The 16,303-nt window shown below is 40.7% G+C and overlaps 1 protein-coding gene across 7 annotated transcripts in view; it reads left to right on the top strand.

Annotated features, from left to right (window-relative positions):
- COL11A1 (collagen type XI alpha 1 chain) overlaps positions 1-16,303 on the top strand; it is a 155,893-nt gene that overhangs the window by 22,615 nt on the left and 116,975 nt on the right. For all 7 annotated transcript variants that reach the window (XM_072128035.1, XM_072128041.1, XM_072128037.1 and 4 more), the window contains exons 2-3: positions 6,329-6,496; positions 12,221-12,434. In XM_072128035.1, coding sequence (XP_071984136.1) covers positions 6,329-6,496; positions 12,221-12,434 — 382 coding nt within the window. The remainder of the gene's footprint in view (positions 1-6,328; positions 6,497-12,220; positions 12,435-16,303) is intronic.

Genomic DNA, 16,303 nt, shown 5'->3' with positions numbered 1-16,303 from the left:
CCTAGCTGCCTCCCTTTACTAATAAAAACCTCTAGCGGCCTCCCTTTACTAATAAAAAGGCCCTAGCTGCCTCCCTTTACTAATAAAATGCCCCTAGATGCCTCCCTTTACTAATAAAAAGGCCCTAGCTGCCTCCCTTTACTAATAAAAAGCCCCTAGATGCCTCCCTTTACTAATAAAAAGGCCCTAGCGGCTTCCCTTTACTAATAAAAACCTCTAGCGGCCTCCCTTTACTAATAAAAAGGCCCTAGCTGCCTCCCTTTACTAATAAAATGCCCCTAGATGCCTCCCTTTACTAATAAAAAGGCCCTAGCTGCCTCCCTTTACTAATAAAAAGCCCCTAGCTGCCTCCCTTTACTAATAAAAACCTCTAGCGGCCTCCCTTTACTAATAAAAAGGCCCTAGCTGCCTCCCTTTACTAATAAAATGCCCCTAGATGCCTCCCTTTACTAATAAAAAGGCCCTAGCTGCCTCCCTTTACTAATAAAAAGCCCCTAGCTGCCTCCCTTTACTAATAAAAAGGCCCTAGCTGCCTCCCTTTACTAATAAAAAGCCCCTGGCGGCCTCCCTTTACTAATAAAAAGCCCCTAGCTGCCTCCCTTTACTAATAAAAAGCCCCTAGATGCCTCCCTTTACTAATTAAAAGCCCCTAGCTGCCTCCCTTTACTAATAAAAAGCCCCTAGCTGCCTCCCTTTACTAATTAAAAGCCCCTAGCTGCCTCCCTTTACTAATAAAAAGGCCCTAGCTGCCTCCCTTTACTAATAAAAAGCCCCTAGATGCCTCCCTTTACTAATAAAAAGCCCTTAGATGCCTCCCTTACTAATAAAAAGCCCCTAGCTGCCTCCCTTTACTAATAAAAAGCCACTAGCTGCCTCCCTTTACTAATAAAAAGCCCCTAGCTGCCTCCCTTTACTAATAAAAAGCCCCTAGCTGCCTCCCTTTACTAATAAAAAGGCCCTAGCAGCCTCCCTTTACTAATAAAAAGCCCCTAGCTGCCCCCCTTTACTAATAAAAAGGCCCTAGCGGTCTCCCTTTACTAATAAAAAGCCCCTAGCTGCCCCCCTTTACTAATAAAAAGGCCCTAGCTGCCTCCCTTTACTAATAAAAAGGCCCTAGCTGCCTCCCTTTACTAATAAAAAGCCCCTAGCTGCCTCCCTTTACTAATAAAAAGCCCCTAGCAGCCTCCCTTTACTAATAAAAAGGCCCTAGCAGCCTCCCTTTACTAAAAAAAAGGCCCTAGCTGCCTCCCTTTACTAATAAAAAGCCCCTAGCTGCCTCCCTTTACTAATAAAAAGGCCCTAGCAGCCTCCCTTTACTAATAAAAAGTCCCTAGATGCCTCCCTTTACTAATAAAAAGCCCCTAGCTGCCCCCCTTTACTAATAAAAAGGCCCTAGCTGCCTCCCTTTACTAATAAAAAGGCCCTAGCTGCCTCCATTTACTAATAAAAAGCCCCTAGCTGCCCCCCTTTACTAATAAAAAGCCCCTGGCTGCCTCCCTTTACTAATAAAAAGCCCCTGGCTGCCTCCCTTTAATAATAAAAAGCCCCTAGCAGCCTCCCTTTACTAATAAAAAGCCCCTAGCTGCCCCCCTTTACTAATTAAAAGACCCTAGCGGTCTCCCTTTACAAATTAAGAGCCAGTGGCGGCCTCCCTTTACAAATTAAGAGCCCGTAGCGGCCTCTCTTTACTAGTTAAAAGGCCCTAGAGCCCCCCCTTTACTAATTAAAAGGCCCTAGAGCCCCCCCTTTACTAATTAAAAGGCCCTAGAGACCCCCCTTTGCTAATAAAAAGGCCCTAGAGGCCCCCCTTTACTAATTAAAAGGCCCTAGAGGCCCCCCTTTACTAATTAAAAGGCCCTAGAGCCCCCCCCTTTACTAATTAAAAGGCCCTAGAGGCCTCCCTTAACAAATAAAAAGCCCCAGCCTACCTTTACTAATAAAAACAAAGACCCTAGCTGCCTTCCCTATACAAATAATAACCCTATATACTTACCCTTGATGTCTTCTTCCGCGTACCTTCACTCCTAATGGCGATCCGCTCACCTTCTGTAGCTCCTGCACCGCGCGCCTCTGGTCACGTGACTTACGCGACCTGACGTCAGGTCGCGTCAGTCACGTGACATGGGCCGCGCGGTGCAGGAGCTACAGAAGATGGGCGGATCGCCGACGCGGGGCTTGGAGGTAAGTATGGGGCATAAATAAGGGGGCGCGGCGGCAGCTCGATATCGGGGCAGCTTAGTTCGGGGAACTTTCCCCCGCGGCACACTCAACCTTGTGTCGCGGCACACTAGGTTGAAAATCACTGCCCTATAGTATATAATGCAGCATGGTACACCTTCTCATTAACAGGCAACAACAAAATTACCAAAGGAATTATAGGTAAAAAATGTCCCCTTTATTACAGTTCAAATATAAAGAAATCCATAAAAATATATCACATTCATTGGAGCAGAATAGCACCAGTTGGAAAAAGGGCAACCACAAAATACATAAGCCTCCCCTAGTGTGGCCAAGACCAAATATTAACCTGAGTCATATAAATCAATACTAAGTATAACGAGGTAATACTACCAAGGGTGTAGTAGTTGTTAAACAGTGCATATAGAAAACCAGAGGTACCTTCTGGCTTCATCTGAAAACTCACCCGAGAGCATGATCAAAGATGGTCTTTAGATAGTCTAGGGGGGCCAGATGTACACCCATTACTTATAGATTCAGCCACTGTGACTGTAGTAATATTCTTATTTTTGTTATCCATGGCTTCCTTCCTTCTAAAATCAACTTTAAAAGTATGCTAATAAGCCGGAAATGTTCCTGGGGTTCTTACCAGAGCCTCTCCATTCTGCAGATTCATGGGCTGTTACAATGTGCAAGGAACAGGAACGTGTGCTGAAACTTCCTCTTCTGCAGTGAGATTACGTCAGGCAAAGCAACGGGGGAGGAGTTGATGGAGCAGAGTGGAAACAGTGTAACAGCCTGTGAAGCTGAAGCAGGGAGCAACTCTGTTAACACCTTCAGGAGCGCTCCAGCCTCATTAGCATAATTGTAACAGTTACTTTTAGAAGGAAGGAGGCTGTGTACAAAAAATATAAGACGATTACCATAGTCACAGTGCCTGGATCTGTGAGTAAGTGTCCTTGGTATATAATGCTTGTTTTTTGATGATACATTTCCTGTAAAAGGAGTCCACCACCCCCTCAAGCACTTCCCTCTCCTCTCCCTTTATGCTTCTCACAATCACCTATTTATGTGATGATCAAGTGGTCCAGACTGGAATAGTAGTGCTCCATGTGCTGAAGATACAATTGGGTACACCAACTGTCTCATTAGCATATAGATCTATTTGGGAATATCTTGAAAATAGTATGGTGGAAAAGAATAAAAAAGGTATGTTGTAAATATTGATAACACCACAGCTTGCTGCCAGCAGATTAGTATGCTCGGTGGTGGTGGTATACTCCCCTTAAGATATAGCCCTCTAGCATGCTACAATATGTCATATAGTCAAGAATCTGGCAAATTGATGGGCATTGAGCCCTCAGAGAATTGGTTCTCAGTTTTGTAGATTAAAAAGGTAATGCTTTTTGTAGTTTTGTAGTGCTTCCTACAGAAAGCTATATTACATATCTGATATAAGAATTGGCTAATGGGTCTGTCCCATAACAGACAATCCAATTTAAAGAACATGGTAAGGCCTGGTTCTGTGTTCCTTGTAAACAGTAGATTTGATGAAGGGAAGCAACCACAGTTGCCAATGAAGGGTAATCGCTTTAAGGTATGACATGGTGGCAATTCAGAATGACTGTCCGTGTAATAAAAGGACAACATAGGTCTCTCTCTCTTAGGCTACATGCACATAACCATGTGCTAACTGGTATCGAAACTTAGGCACACACACTCCTTACCCCTCCCCTCTACATTGCAAGATGAGCAGCCACGCGGCCAAATTACATTTCAGTTGGAAATATGGATGACCATAGGTTCCATTGAAACAGTGGGGCCTTGTTCTAGAAGTGAAAAACTGTTGTGGCATGCACACGGTCAGAAAATACAGGGTCAGATTTATCAAGCAGTCTGAAAGTCAGAATATTTCCAATTGCCCATGGCAACCAATCACAGCTCCCCTTTAAAATATTCATGAGCACTGGTGAAATGAAAGCTGAGCTGTGATTGGTTGCCATGGGCAACTGGAAATATTCTGACTTTCAGACTGCTTGATAAATCTGCCCCACAGTCTTGTGAATGTAGTCGAAGGGTGCATTCACACGGTGGTATGCCCGGTATGCCCGCTGTTTCCTTCCCCCTCCATAGGAAACAGCGGCACACGGCCGCACACTCCAAAGAGATAGAGCAGGCATTATTTTTTCCCTTTGTACGGCGCCGAATGGTGCTACACATCTGTGGCACTGTTCCGCCACCGGGCCGCCATTGCCATCTATGGGGACGTATAGTTTGCAGCTGCATATACATCCCCATGAATGTCCATTCATGAGACAATCACTTTAAAGCAGGGGCGTAATTTAAGGGGTCGCAGAGGATGTGCCCAAGAGGCCTAGAGGGCCCATATGGTTTACCCTTCCTATATGAGAAGCCTAGTTCTATAAACCTTACTTTATATTTGGGGCCTGACACACAATTTGCACTGGGGCCTGACAGCTTCAAAATACTCCACTGCTTTAAAGACTTAACAGAAGAGAACAAATACTTATATTTACAGGAGATTTTATGATTTAGGGGTAAATGCTCTTTAGACGGATAATTTTTTTAGCAGACAGAAAATCAGCTAAATGTATGTTCTACGTGTGGGACAAGTCACTTTGATGTGGCTAAAGCTTTCTCCTGATATTTTTCGTAAAGCTGACTTACAGCTGCTAATCCCATTTCCCTTCCTTAAAGCTCCTTCTAATCCCCTTTAAGGAGCAGTGAAATGCCCTCTGGACATGAAATAACTCTCCTGTGAATTTTGGATGGCCAAGGAGGGGATTTAAGTGTCAAATCATGCTTGAAGGATGGTAGCAGAGCTGAGACTTATGATAGGTATATGCTGATCTTGGACATGTGTATACTGTATATTATGTTAGTGGTGGCTTTTTCTTGGTTTGGTCATTTGTTCACCCAAAGTGTCACCCAAAGTGCCTTATCTGTCAATAAAAAGGGGACACAGTAGCCCCAATCCCTGAGACAATATGACAATGTGAACGCTCCACATACTTACAATACTAAAGCAAACTTTACATCCTACTCCCCGACACTCCTAGAGATTAAAAGTTCTTGCATAAAGTAAATATTTTACACACTTTTGAAACAAAAGTTTACAAAAAGTTTCTGACCATTATTGTCATGTCAGTGTAATGTCATCTCAGTTCTCCCTTTATTATCAGTATAAAAATAAGCCTTTCTAGAGGTGATCTTCTTGAGAAGTTCCACTGCATTTTTCAGATTTTTTTTCAGACCAAACTAATAGTTTACAGACCCTTTGATCTGTACTTGGAAATATTGCAGTTCAGAGCATAGTAAAAGGAACATTAATATTCCATGGATTAAACAGCTTTTCCTAAAATCCACCCTGCATTGTACTTTAATCTTTAATAGAGACTGGTAGACTTTCATTACTGGATTCCTATCGGCTAGTTCCTATAGGGGGCATGCAAAAACAGGAATAAAGTGCATCCAATGACAATCAATTTGAGAACAAAGCCAATGTCCTAAGCTACGTGGGAAAGCACCATAAGCACTGAGAGCAAATTACTTGTTGTACTGCACTTGACCATTGCAGATTTGGAAGTTTGGATTTCGTGCAGTGCTTTATTGTCTCTTTTACGATGGTTTCCAAAAATAGCCACCGCTGTTTTTTATTTTTGAGCCAAAGCCAAAAGTGGACACAGCAGGAAGTCTCCTTCATTTATACTTTCTACATTTTGTAAATGTGCCAGCAGTCTGCAACACAATTTCTTGCCTTGCTCCACCATGGAGGTGTGGCTTAGTGGGACGTGATTTTGCTAAAAATCCGGGGTAGCTGAAGCTACAACAAAGTACATCAAAACATATCAAAAGCTTTGCATTATTGATGGCTGAAGTAGAACACGGCTTGTTATGTACAGTAACTGAATTGCTACTAACCAATTGAGGTAGAACTCACAATGTGTTAATTTTCACGTTTTTCATGTAACTCCCCTTTAAATTTTCATAGGCGGTCGGATGTTCTTACCACAGTCGCAACTTCTTACCACACTAGTAGACTTTGTTACATGACTAAATACACAATGGCAAGTAACATGTCTAATTAATAAAATCCATTAATTACTTTCTTTTTTTTTTGCTTTTTCAGCTGGACCAGTCGATGTACTCAGAGCATTAGAATTTCACAGTACACCAGAAGGTGTGTCAAGAACAGCAGGGTTTTGCGCAAACAGGAAGGCAACCAAAGGATCAGACACAGCATACAAAGTTCAGAAACATGCCCAGCTTAGTGCCCCAATGAACCAATTATTTCCAGGTAAGTTACAAAGATACTGCTACCGTGCCCATGTGTTGTTATTATGTGCCAGTCATATATTAGTGGATCTGCTGTATATGAGGACTCCCAGATCTTCTTCTGTTACATACAAAAGGAATTATTATCCATAATTCTGCAAATTTAGTATTCATTTTTTTTCCCAGTTAACATGTATAGGGGTGATTTTATTTTTACATAAAAAGCACTTAGGGATGAGTTAATGGGGTATTCCAGGAATTGTTTTATGCCCTATCCATAGGATAGGTCACCCATTTTAAGAATGCTAAAGGTCTCATACCTGGAGACCTGTAAACAGCTGTTTGGAGAAATGCAGCAATACAGCAAGTTCTTAGACCTGTGATGTCACATGGACTATTCATAGTTAATGATAATTTGAAATGAATAAGGATGAACTGCAATACCAAGCACAGCCACCATAAAGTGAACAGCGCTATGCGTGGTAAACAGTGAAAAGGCAACACTGATTGTAGCTGCAGTCTCTTCTAACTGCTGATTGGTGGGGTAATAATGGGGGATAGTAATCACCTAAAATCATCTAACTGTTGTCTAGCATCACGTGGATAAAACTATAATTTTAACTGTATAATGACTGCTGTTTGTTTAGTAAATCCCAGACCATGTAGTCTCTGGATTTTACGGAAGGGAACATTGTGCTGGGGATGGGACTCCAAGCATCATCATTGTTATATATGATGCAAGAGCTGCCACAAAACCTCCGGCCAACAACTCTATACTATTCTGATGATTAGAGTTCAACCCTGTTATTCTGCAGGGGAGAAGGGATCCCGAGCATCAGATATCTTACAATATATGGTGTGATTGACAGACAAACCAGGTCCATGTGTATTTTCACTTAATCCAGGCTGCTGTTCATGGTAGCCTGCATTCTGCTTCTGATCAGCTTCCAAGCATCATAAATGCTGTATTATACCTTCATTCCCGCTTATAAAATGACACATAACTACATTAATCAGCAATCTGGCTCATGTCTTAAAGAGAACCCGTCATGCAAAATAACCCCCCTAAACTAAATATATTTTCATAAACTGCCATTAGAGAGCATTGCCTCTATCCCTTCATTGTCCCTCTACATGCCTGTAAACCTAAGCAATGAGGTCCCAAAGCTGTATGCAAATGACCTGTGAAATGTCCAATGAAGCATTAGCATATTCAAGCTGTCCACTCTATTCATGAGTGGGAGGCACAGCCACACCCCCAGTGCATGACTGACAGCCTGTATAATGATGTGAGGCTGTATAATGATGTGCTTCCTGGTGCTGGTGGCCACACCCCCTGCAGCCTGTGTGTGTATAGGAGAGATACAGCAGCTCCAGGATGCAGCCATGTTACAGCAGAACATGTCAGGTACATGTGTAGCTGATGTCTGTGTCTCTCACCTGTATATTAGGAGGATGCAGCATGTCAGCAAACACAGCACACACACTAGCCATGCTTTACTATACATTATACACAGACATGAGCAGGGGGAGGAGAGGGGAGGGGGAACAGGGGTGACATCACTGCCTCTGACCATGTGACCAGCCTCATTTACATAATAAAGAAAAGATGATTTTACAATGATTAATGTATGAAATAACTAGATAAAGGCTGGGATGGGATCCTTGTGAGCTGCTCCAAAAGGTAGAGGTGACAGGACTAGTGGCAGAGACCTGATGACAGGTGTCCTTTAAGGCTGCTCTACTCCTTCCCCATGCTTTACACTGCAGCTCTGCTTGTTGAAGAAGTACAGATAGAATTGATTACAATGACAAAATGATTATTCAGCGTCTGAGCCAAATGGGTTCCTTAAGATCTGCTGGAAATGTCTTCCGCTTCTAATCTTTTGTAAAAACAAGTTGTGACATAAAGAAGGAATATAAATATTAGTACAAGACCGTGTTTCTTAAGAAAATAAACCGAAGAACAAAAGCAGCAACATATGTTCCCCGTGTGGTGTGATGACATACAGTATCTAGCAGAAATCCGATTTCCCTTATTATTATTCATTAGGCAAGAAAAATGTCCTTGTGTTCCCCATGCTTGGATCTAAAGCCTGCAACAGTTCCCAATAGTCATCCTAATGTATTACCATTCCCAAAATGTTCCAGAGCGGTATATCCCCATATTACAGTGGGTACGGAAAGTAATCAGACCCCTTTAGATTTTTTTACTCATTATTTCATTGCAGCCAATTGTTAAGATCAAAAAGGTCTTTTTTTTGCTCATTAATGTACACTGCTCTTCATCTTGACAGAAAAAAACTGAAATGCAGATATATTTGCTAATTTATTAAACAAGAAAAACTGTAATATCACATGGTGATAGGTATTCAGATCATTTGCTCAGTATTGAGTAGAAATAGCTTTTGAGCTAGTACAGACATTAGTCGAGTGAAGGCCATAGTGCAACTGTCCAGTGTCTGATTTATCAGAAGCCTTTAACAATTACGCTAATGAGCCAGAAGGGCTCTGGGAGGCATTATCAGAGCTCCTCTATACTGTAGCTTCACAGGTTGTTACACTGTGCATGTACACATGCCGCTTCCCCCTTCCTCCCTCAGCACTTTTTTTCTCCCTCTCCCTGCTGTGATCTCATGACAGAAGAGAAAGTTTCAGCACACAGAGGGAGATACTAAGTGCTCCTTCTCAGTGCAACAACCTGTGAAGCTACAGCATGGAGAGCCCTGGTAATGCCCCCTAGAGCACTACCAAAGTCAGAGCCTGTATTTATGAGTTAGTGTCCATGTCATATCATGCTTGTTTGGTGGTAGATTACCTTTAATAATTGTATTTTACTTATTCAAGAAATGCTGGCTCTGGGTTTCTCTAGATTCCAAAAGGATAGTTATGGGGTTTTCCTGGACTAAAAATATTGATGGCCTATCTCGAGGATAGCTCCACCATATCAGATTGGTGGTAGTGCAATTCTCATTGTCCTGGCTGATCTTCAGTAACCCGAACTGACCACTATATAGAGAATGGAGCTGTCTACATACTTTTCTACCTTTTGTTTATTATCTATAGAGAAGATATAATCTGTGGGGGTGCTGAATGTTAGGCATCTACAAATCCAATATTGAAATTCCATTTTATGCAAATGTTATTAATATTTCCAGTCTGGAAACCCCTTTAATTGTGCTGAATAAATGCATACTACATACCTATGCAGAACACTGCATAACTATGGCATTTTCATTCGTGACCTATGTTGTCTGTACCGAACCCTGAACTTCCTTATCCCCCCTCCCCCCTCCATCATTAACTCTTTGAATTCTGTTGGCAAAGTAGCCAGTGGCATTTAAATCCCTGATAATGTCATCGGAAAACGATGACCCTCCCCAAAATGGTGATGCACAGTTAATGCTGGCACACACACGGCTGCAATAGTTTAAATGTTGCTGGTGGCTGGTGTCTAAATTCGGCCAAATAGGAATTTTAAAGGGTCCGTTCATCACTACTCATAAGCATCAAAAAGGTAAAAGGAAAAACAACAATAACTAATATAAGAAAACAAAGCTATGACAAAACACAACTGGATTAAGGTTTATTTTTAAAAGAAGTGTTCTTCAACATTTTACATTCCATCTAACATTAACAATTTACACAGTGTCAGCAAATATTAAAACTAATTAAAATGATGTGGTGAAAGCTTTTATTAATTGTGACAAAGATATGTGAGTAATGAAAGACCAATGAGTTATCACATGTGAGATCAGAGCGGGGCATGCTGGAGCACATCTGCCAGCAAGATGCATCTGTTTTCTTGGGGGCTTCTGCAGCTGGAATCCAGTGATGAGGAAGGGCTTCCTCCAGTCATGCCGCTAATGTGTTGCTGGCTGTGATCTCTTTTACATTTTTAATAAATAAACAAGACTTTACAAGTGTCTTCTTCATACATCTACTTACAAGCCAAGACTTGTCAGACCCTGAAAATGACTGTGAATTCCACAAAGGTTTTCCACTGAATTATTCTCTGCATGAAGCGCCTGCGGCACGAAGAGTAGTGGGTGCCAGTTTTAGAGTATACTGGGCCTGCAGATGTAGTAGTGTGAAAGTACGACAAGTTCACTAGTAATTTATTCACAGTGGGGATGTATCACTAGAGCGGCTCCTTATGACAGTTCTATGTCTGTCTTTGGGGTCCAGCTGCAGTCAGATTCATTACAGTGGCTTTGATCCTTGATAAATCTGCTCAAGAAAAAATAAAAAAGAGATTGCTCTCCCATAGAGTAGTAATCACACAGAAAATATAAGATGGCCCACTAGTACCCATCCCCTGAGATAAGGAGGTTACTTGAGCCAGGCTTAATTAAAGCCTGTAGTAATGGAGGCAGCACAGCGTCCTAGATTCTGGAACACGGAATGTCCGGTGTAGTAGGGCATCAGTGAGGGGAAACACGGACAAGGCGCAATCCTATAGGTAGATTTAGGATTTTTATTGGTAAAAATCAGGGGTAGAGTAAAATCCAGGTTTAACGCGTTTCGAGGGAGGACCTCCCTCTTCTTCAGACCCAGACAGCTGAGAGTTAAGGGACCTCACATGAAAAACCCCAACAAAAGGGACTGGAATACATTTGTACCAAAACTTGCAAACTTGAGCCAAATCACAAATCATTAATTCAGTCATATTGTAAAAACTAGTCTATGCAAATAATGAATTTGGTGCAAGCAGTGTCTATGTCAAAGTGGCTTTTCACTGTCCTGCTTTCATTTTGTGCAATGGAAAGTTGCAAAACAGCATTTGTACCACAACTGTGCCAAACACAGACAAAAAACCCAATGATAAATCCCCCCACAGACCATTTATACTTTTCTGTGCTGGCTAGCTTTACATGAATGTGAAGCTGCAGTCGCTACCCTGAGTGGTTGTATGTAGGCAACCCTGCAAGGAAGAAGTCCATTTGCCTGCAGCGCCTCCACAGGTGACACTGAGCATTACGTGCTGAATCAAATCAATGTATCGTCAATGTAGTGCAAGAAACAACATCCCAGAAATAATACAAATATATAAGGAATACAAAACTATAAGGAATGTATATATATATATATATATATATATATATAGATAGATAGATAGATAAAGAATCGTCCTCATATTCTGCTGAATACCTTTGAGGATCGCTGACAGCAATGGACCAAACATATAATAATACATAATTGTAGCATTTTATTCCTGTTTACTAAATTGAAAACTATTAGAAGAACCTTACAACTTGTTAAGGCAGGTTCTTCTGTAAGATACCTGAGAAATGTCCATTTAAGGATGATGGACACTAATAATAAGAACACAATGGAAAATATGTAGTAGACTCCAGTCAAACGTGCTTAAGGCGGAGAGGTTTGGTTGATGACACAAAAAACAGGAATATCTCATTCTAAAATTATACAAAAATATGGCAGATGTTTACTAGATTGATGGAGTATGCGTAGAGCAGTAAATCCTACTAAAAATTTGGAGGTAAAATCCATAACAGCAGAAATTTTTAAAAAACATACAAAATTAAGTCAACTTTTTGAATTGTTTTAAACCAATGTTTCACCAACTGTCCTTGAAAATGCTGTATAACTGTTTTTGTTGTAAGAAACACCATTAAATGAATTAAGTGTGATGGTTATAATAGTGTAAAATACTGTCATGGGTTCTCCAACATCATACACATGAGTCTGTACACTGGGCTTTACTAATCTTGTAATTCTTTTTCAGGGGGAGTGTTCCCAAAGGATTTCTCAATCCTGCTGACAGTTAAGCCCAAGAAGGGCCTGCAGACATTCATCCTATCTATATACAGTCAAAAAGGTGTGCAGCAATTGGGAGTGGAGGTTGGCAGGTCTCCTGTCTTCCTTTATGAAGATCAACATGGAAAGCCCGCACCAGAGGACTACCCGATCTTTAGCACTGTCAATGTTGCAGATGGAAAGTGAGTATCACATAACAAGCATGGTGAAGGTGAAGTTTTGTAGATATTTTATGAAATACTGTGTATACTGTAGTATAAACTGAGTTTTCAGCACAATTTCTGTGCTGAGAAAGTCACACTTGGCTTATACTTGATTATATAAAAACAAACATAGTTCTCACCTTTCCTAAGACCCCCATATGTCCTCTTATTGATTCCTGTGTGCCCAGTGGCTGGGCTGGCTGGCTATATACTGGGGGCTGGGGGCTGGCTATATACTGGGGAGAAGGGGGCTGTCTATATACTGGGGAGCAGGGAGGTGGCTATATACTGGGATGCAAAGGGCTGCTAGCTATATAGTAGGAGCTGGATAGCTATATATTGGGGGCAGGGGGCTAGCTAACTATATACTGAGTGAAGCCTGTGATCAATCCTTTTTCCCCCCTTTGATTATACAAGAGTCAATAGGTTTTGCCAATTTATTGTGGTAAAGTGATAATAGTAAACTTTGTACTATACTTCATTAAGTAATGTAGCTTCAACTGAGCTTTTTTCTGCTCATTCTCCTCCAGTGAGTGATGGATCTGAAAGCTGGAGGTTCTGGAGGTCCCTCCACCTTAGGCAGATAAGAAGACATATGATTAAGGGGTATTTTCTGGACATTCACATATTATTCAAATCATCTGATATATACAAATTTTTCTTCGATTGATTGTTATCAAAAATATTTCTTTTAATTGTATCTTGTTGTCCCTTAGAAATGAGATTGTTGTCCTTGGATACAACCATCACAACTTGAGTTATTGCATAAAGAAACATATATAGTTTTTGCATATGAAATGTCTGGGAATTGCTGTATATTCCACAGCTTTCCTGTGGTGATGAATGCTGAATCCAGGTGGTTGAATGCCACCTGCAGGAGTGGTTGTATCAAAGAACAGCTATCGCATTACAAATAAATGGCTACATTTATGGGAAATTATTTTCACTCAGGTAAATTAAAAAAAAAAAAACATTAAAATAAGGAAATGTTTGAATATTTCAGGTAGATTAAATTAAATTTGAATGTACAGTTGAGAATACCCCGTCAACTCTTTCAAGGACAAAAGGACAATTTATCAATTGTGGTGAAGCGTCCATGTTTTTGTGAACCAAATTGTACTATAATTTACACTGGAAGGCTAAAGTGTGGTGCAAGGGGTTTAATAAATCTGCACAGGTTTGAAAAGGTTTAGAAGTGTCTCCATATTCTTGAAGGTGAAATAGAACTCCGTAGACCAGCATTTTGTGTGCGCCAAAAATTACACCAAAAAAGGGTCTGGAAACTAGCACAGGAGAGGTGTCGAGATTTTAAAGTTGTGCCCAAATTAGGCACCAAAAGAAAAGGTGTGAGTGTCGGAAAAGACACATGTTGTGGCACTGACACTTCATAAATAAGGCCAATAGGTGCTCCAAAACAACCTGAAGAAAAACTGTCCAAATGTCCATAATAAATGTTCCCTAGTGAGTATTTCCCTTTATGATTCTGAGAAAATAAAACTATCCATAGACTGCCTGTAAGTCATAAGATAGTTTATCAGGCATCTTCATCAATAGCTTTCAGTGGTGTATGGCACAGAAAGATGATTTACAGAAACTACTTAAATATTGAAGAATGGCATGGGAAAAAGAAAGAAACGGAAACATAATAAAGTATAAAGTAGTTTTAATAAAGTATATTATGTATATCTATTATATCTCCACAATTCAATTGATTTAGAAAAATGTTATCAAAAGTTTAGTCACACTTTAAGAAATTTGAGTTTCAGTGCTAATAAGTACATTCTGATTTTGTTACACTCATCCCAAAATAATGAATTGCAAACATTCTTTGTCTTCACTCGTTTCATTTCTCTTAGTCTTTTAATATTTTGATGCATTTTGGAAGCAGAAAAAATTGAGTCCAGATATTACATGTTAATTAACAAGAAATTAGCTTATTAAAATAAAATAACATATTACCAGAAAAACATAAGAAAATAAAAATAAAACACTTTAAAACTTTAATAAAACATGTTATTTTTATCAATCTCTAGAAATTGCCACAAAAAGATTATGGGCAGAGACCTAGAAAGTCTAATGCTGCATCAGATTTATCAAAGTGTCTGCTACTGAATCATAGGGTTTATTTATCATTGGTTTCTCTGGGCTTTTTTGGTGTAAAAAAGTCTCAAAGTAGTCACGTTGAGATTTCTTGAGGCTTTTTACTGCTAAAAAGTCTCACGGGACTATATACACCTCTTCATTACTCTGGGCTAAACATACAACGACTGCTAGTGCAACCCCATTCAAAGCCAGATTCATGACTTGAGACTTTTACAAAAAAACTTACTCCAGTCCCCTGCTGGTCTATGTGCTGAGACCTTTTATGCATTTGAGAATATGCATTTGTCAAAAATAGACAAAGGGGCATATTTATCATACGCTGGCCTCTTGATGTATCACCTGCAGCAGTGAGTGTGATGGCACGGGGACAGTAGTGCCCCGCGCAGGCCCTCTCCCGGACGGCCGCGCCCTTCGCTCGGCCGCCCACGCCCCCCCTTCATGCCCCTTCACGCCCCACTGACGTGAAGGTGGCGGATCAGGGCAAATAATCGCAAGTGCTAGCAATACGCTAGCATTTGCGATTATTTCAGGGCGTGGCTCAGAGGTCCTGATAAATATGCCCCATAGAACTGTTCCAAGAAGCTGCCTAATAATAAATAACCCCTATAATTGTCTAGTTTATTTGTTGGCATTTATCTTATGATTTTCTTATTTTTATCTCTAGCAATTTTTTTTATATATTTATATATTTGCACCTAAATTTGTGACATTTCCACTCATGGAAATGGCAATGGGTATGCTGTCTGTCATAATAGTCATAAAAATGTCAAAAAAAATTTGTGATAAATGTGGCACAGACATTTTGGTGCTAATTATTTATTAATTTGCAAGCAACTTAATAAATCTACCCCTGTGTGAGAGGGGGGCCCTAGGCTACAAATGCATGATCCTATAACCATGAGGGGAACATTTATCATATGCCAGTGTTTCTGCACCAGCATATGATGGAGGTCCTGCCCCTCTGGCACAGCTAGGTACATCAAGAGGCCCCCTATGCCCTGATGTATATGCCAGCGGGTTGCGCTCCGTACAAATCTATTCCAGGCCTTGTCTGGCGTAGATGTGAACTACTAATGAGCAACCGGTGGTGGAGTAAAGAGGATAATAATTATCATAATACCTGGTGGTTTGCAAGGTGTTGTGATTATTTCAGGCCTCGTATGCCACAGATCTGGCGAGCAAGGCCTGAGAAGTCTCGCCCACAGTCTATACCACTGATGTGTTTCCTGGATCAACCACGGCTCTGCCGATCTGAACTCACTGCATCATAGATATGTGTGATGTTTCCTCAAATATTCCTGACCTTCTATGGGCTATCTTCCTGTGGCTATCTCCCCCCAATGGCAGGAGTGTAGTGATCTTATAGGTATAAGGCCTTGAAGTAAAATCATTGATTCATGGGTCATCCATAGCAGCATGAGACAAAATAATATATTTGTAATAAAGCAGCTTAAAAGTTGAGCATTAAAAAGAGAAAAGAAAGCTTAATTGTAATTAGACCGGACAAATGTGCCTTTCCTGCTGTTCACTGAAATAATCTTTCTTCTTGTTACATTGTTTGCTCTTTTGATTCAAGTCGCCTCTTATGTCTGTGCCAGGAAGCTCAGCTATGCAGATACATCAGGATGTTCTAAAAAGTGCCAACTCATAAGAAGTTTTTGATCATGTTGTTATGGTAATCTAGGTCAATCCGTAAATCTTCACTTTACAGATATGTCCAAGGTTGATTTACCTGGATAATCAGA

The sequence above is a fragment of the Engystomops pustulosus genome, chromosome 10 (assembly GCF_040894005.1).
Source record: "Engystomops pustulosus chromosome 10, aEngPut4.maternal, whole genome shotgun sequence".
In the NCBI taxonomy this organism is placed as follows: Eukaryota; Metazoa; Chordata; class Amphibia; order Anura; family Leptodactylidae; genus Engystomops; species Engystomops pustulosus.
Note: the sequence above shows the minus strand (reverse complement) of the source record. Positions and strands in the feature narration are given on the sequence as shown.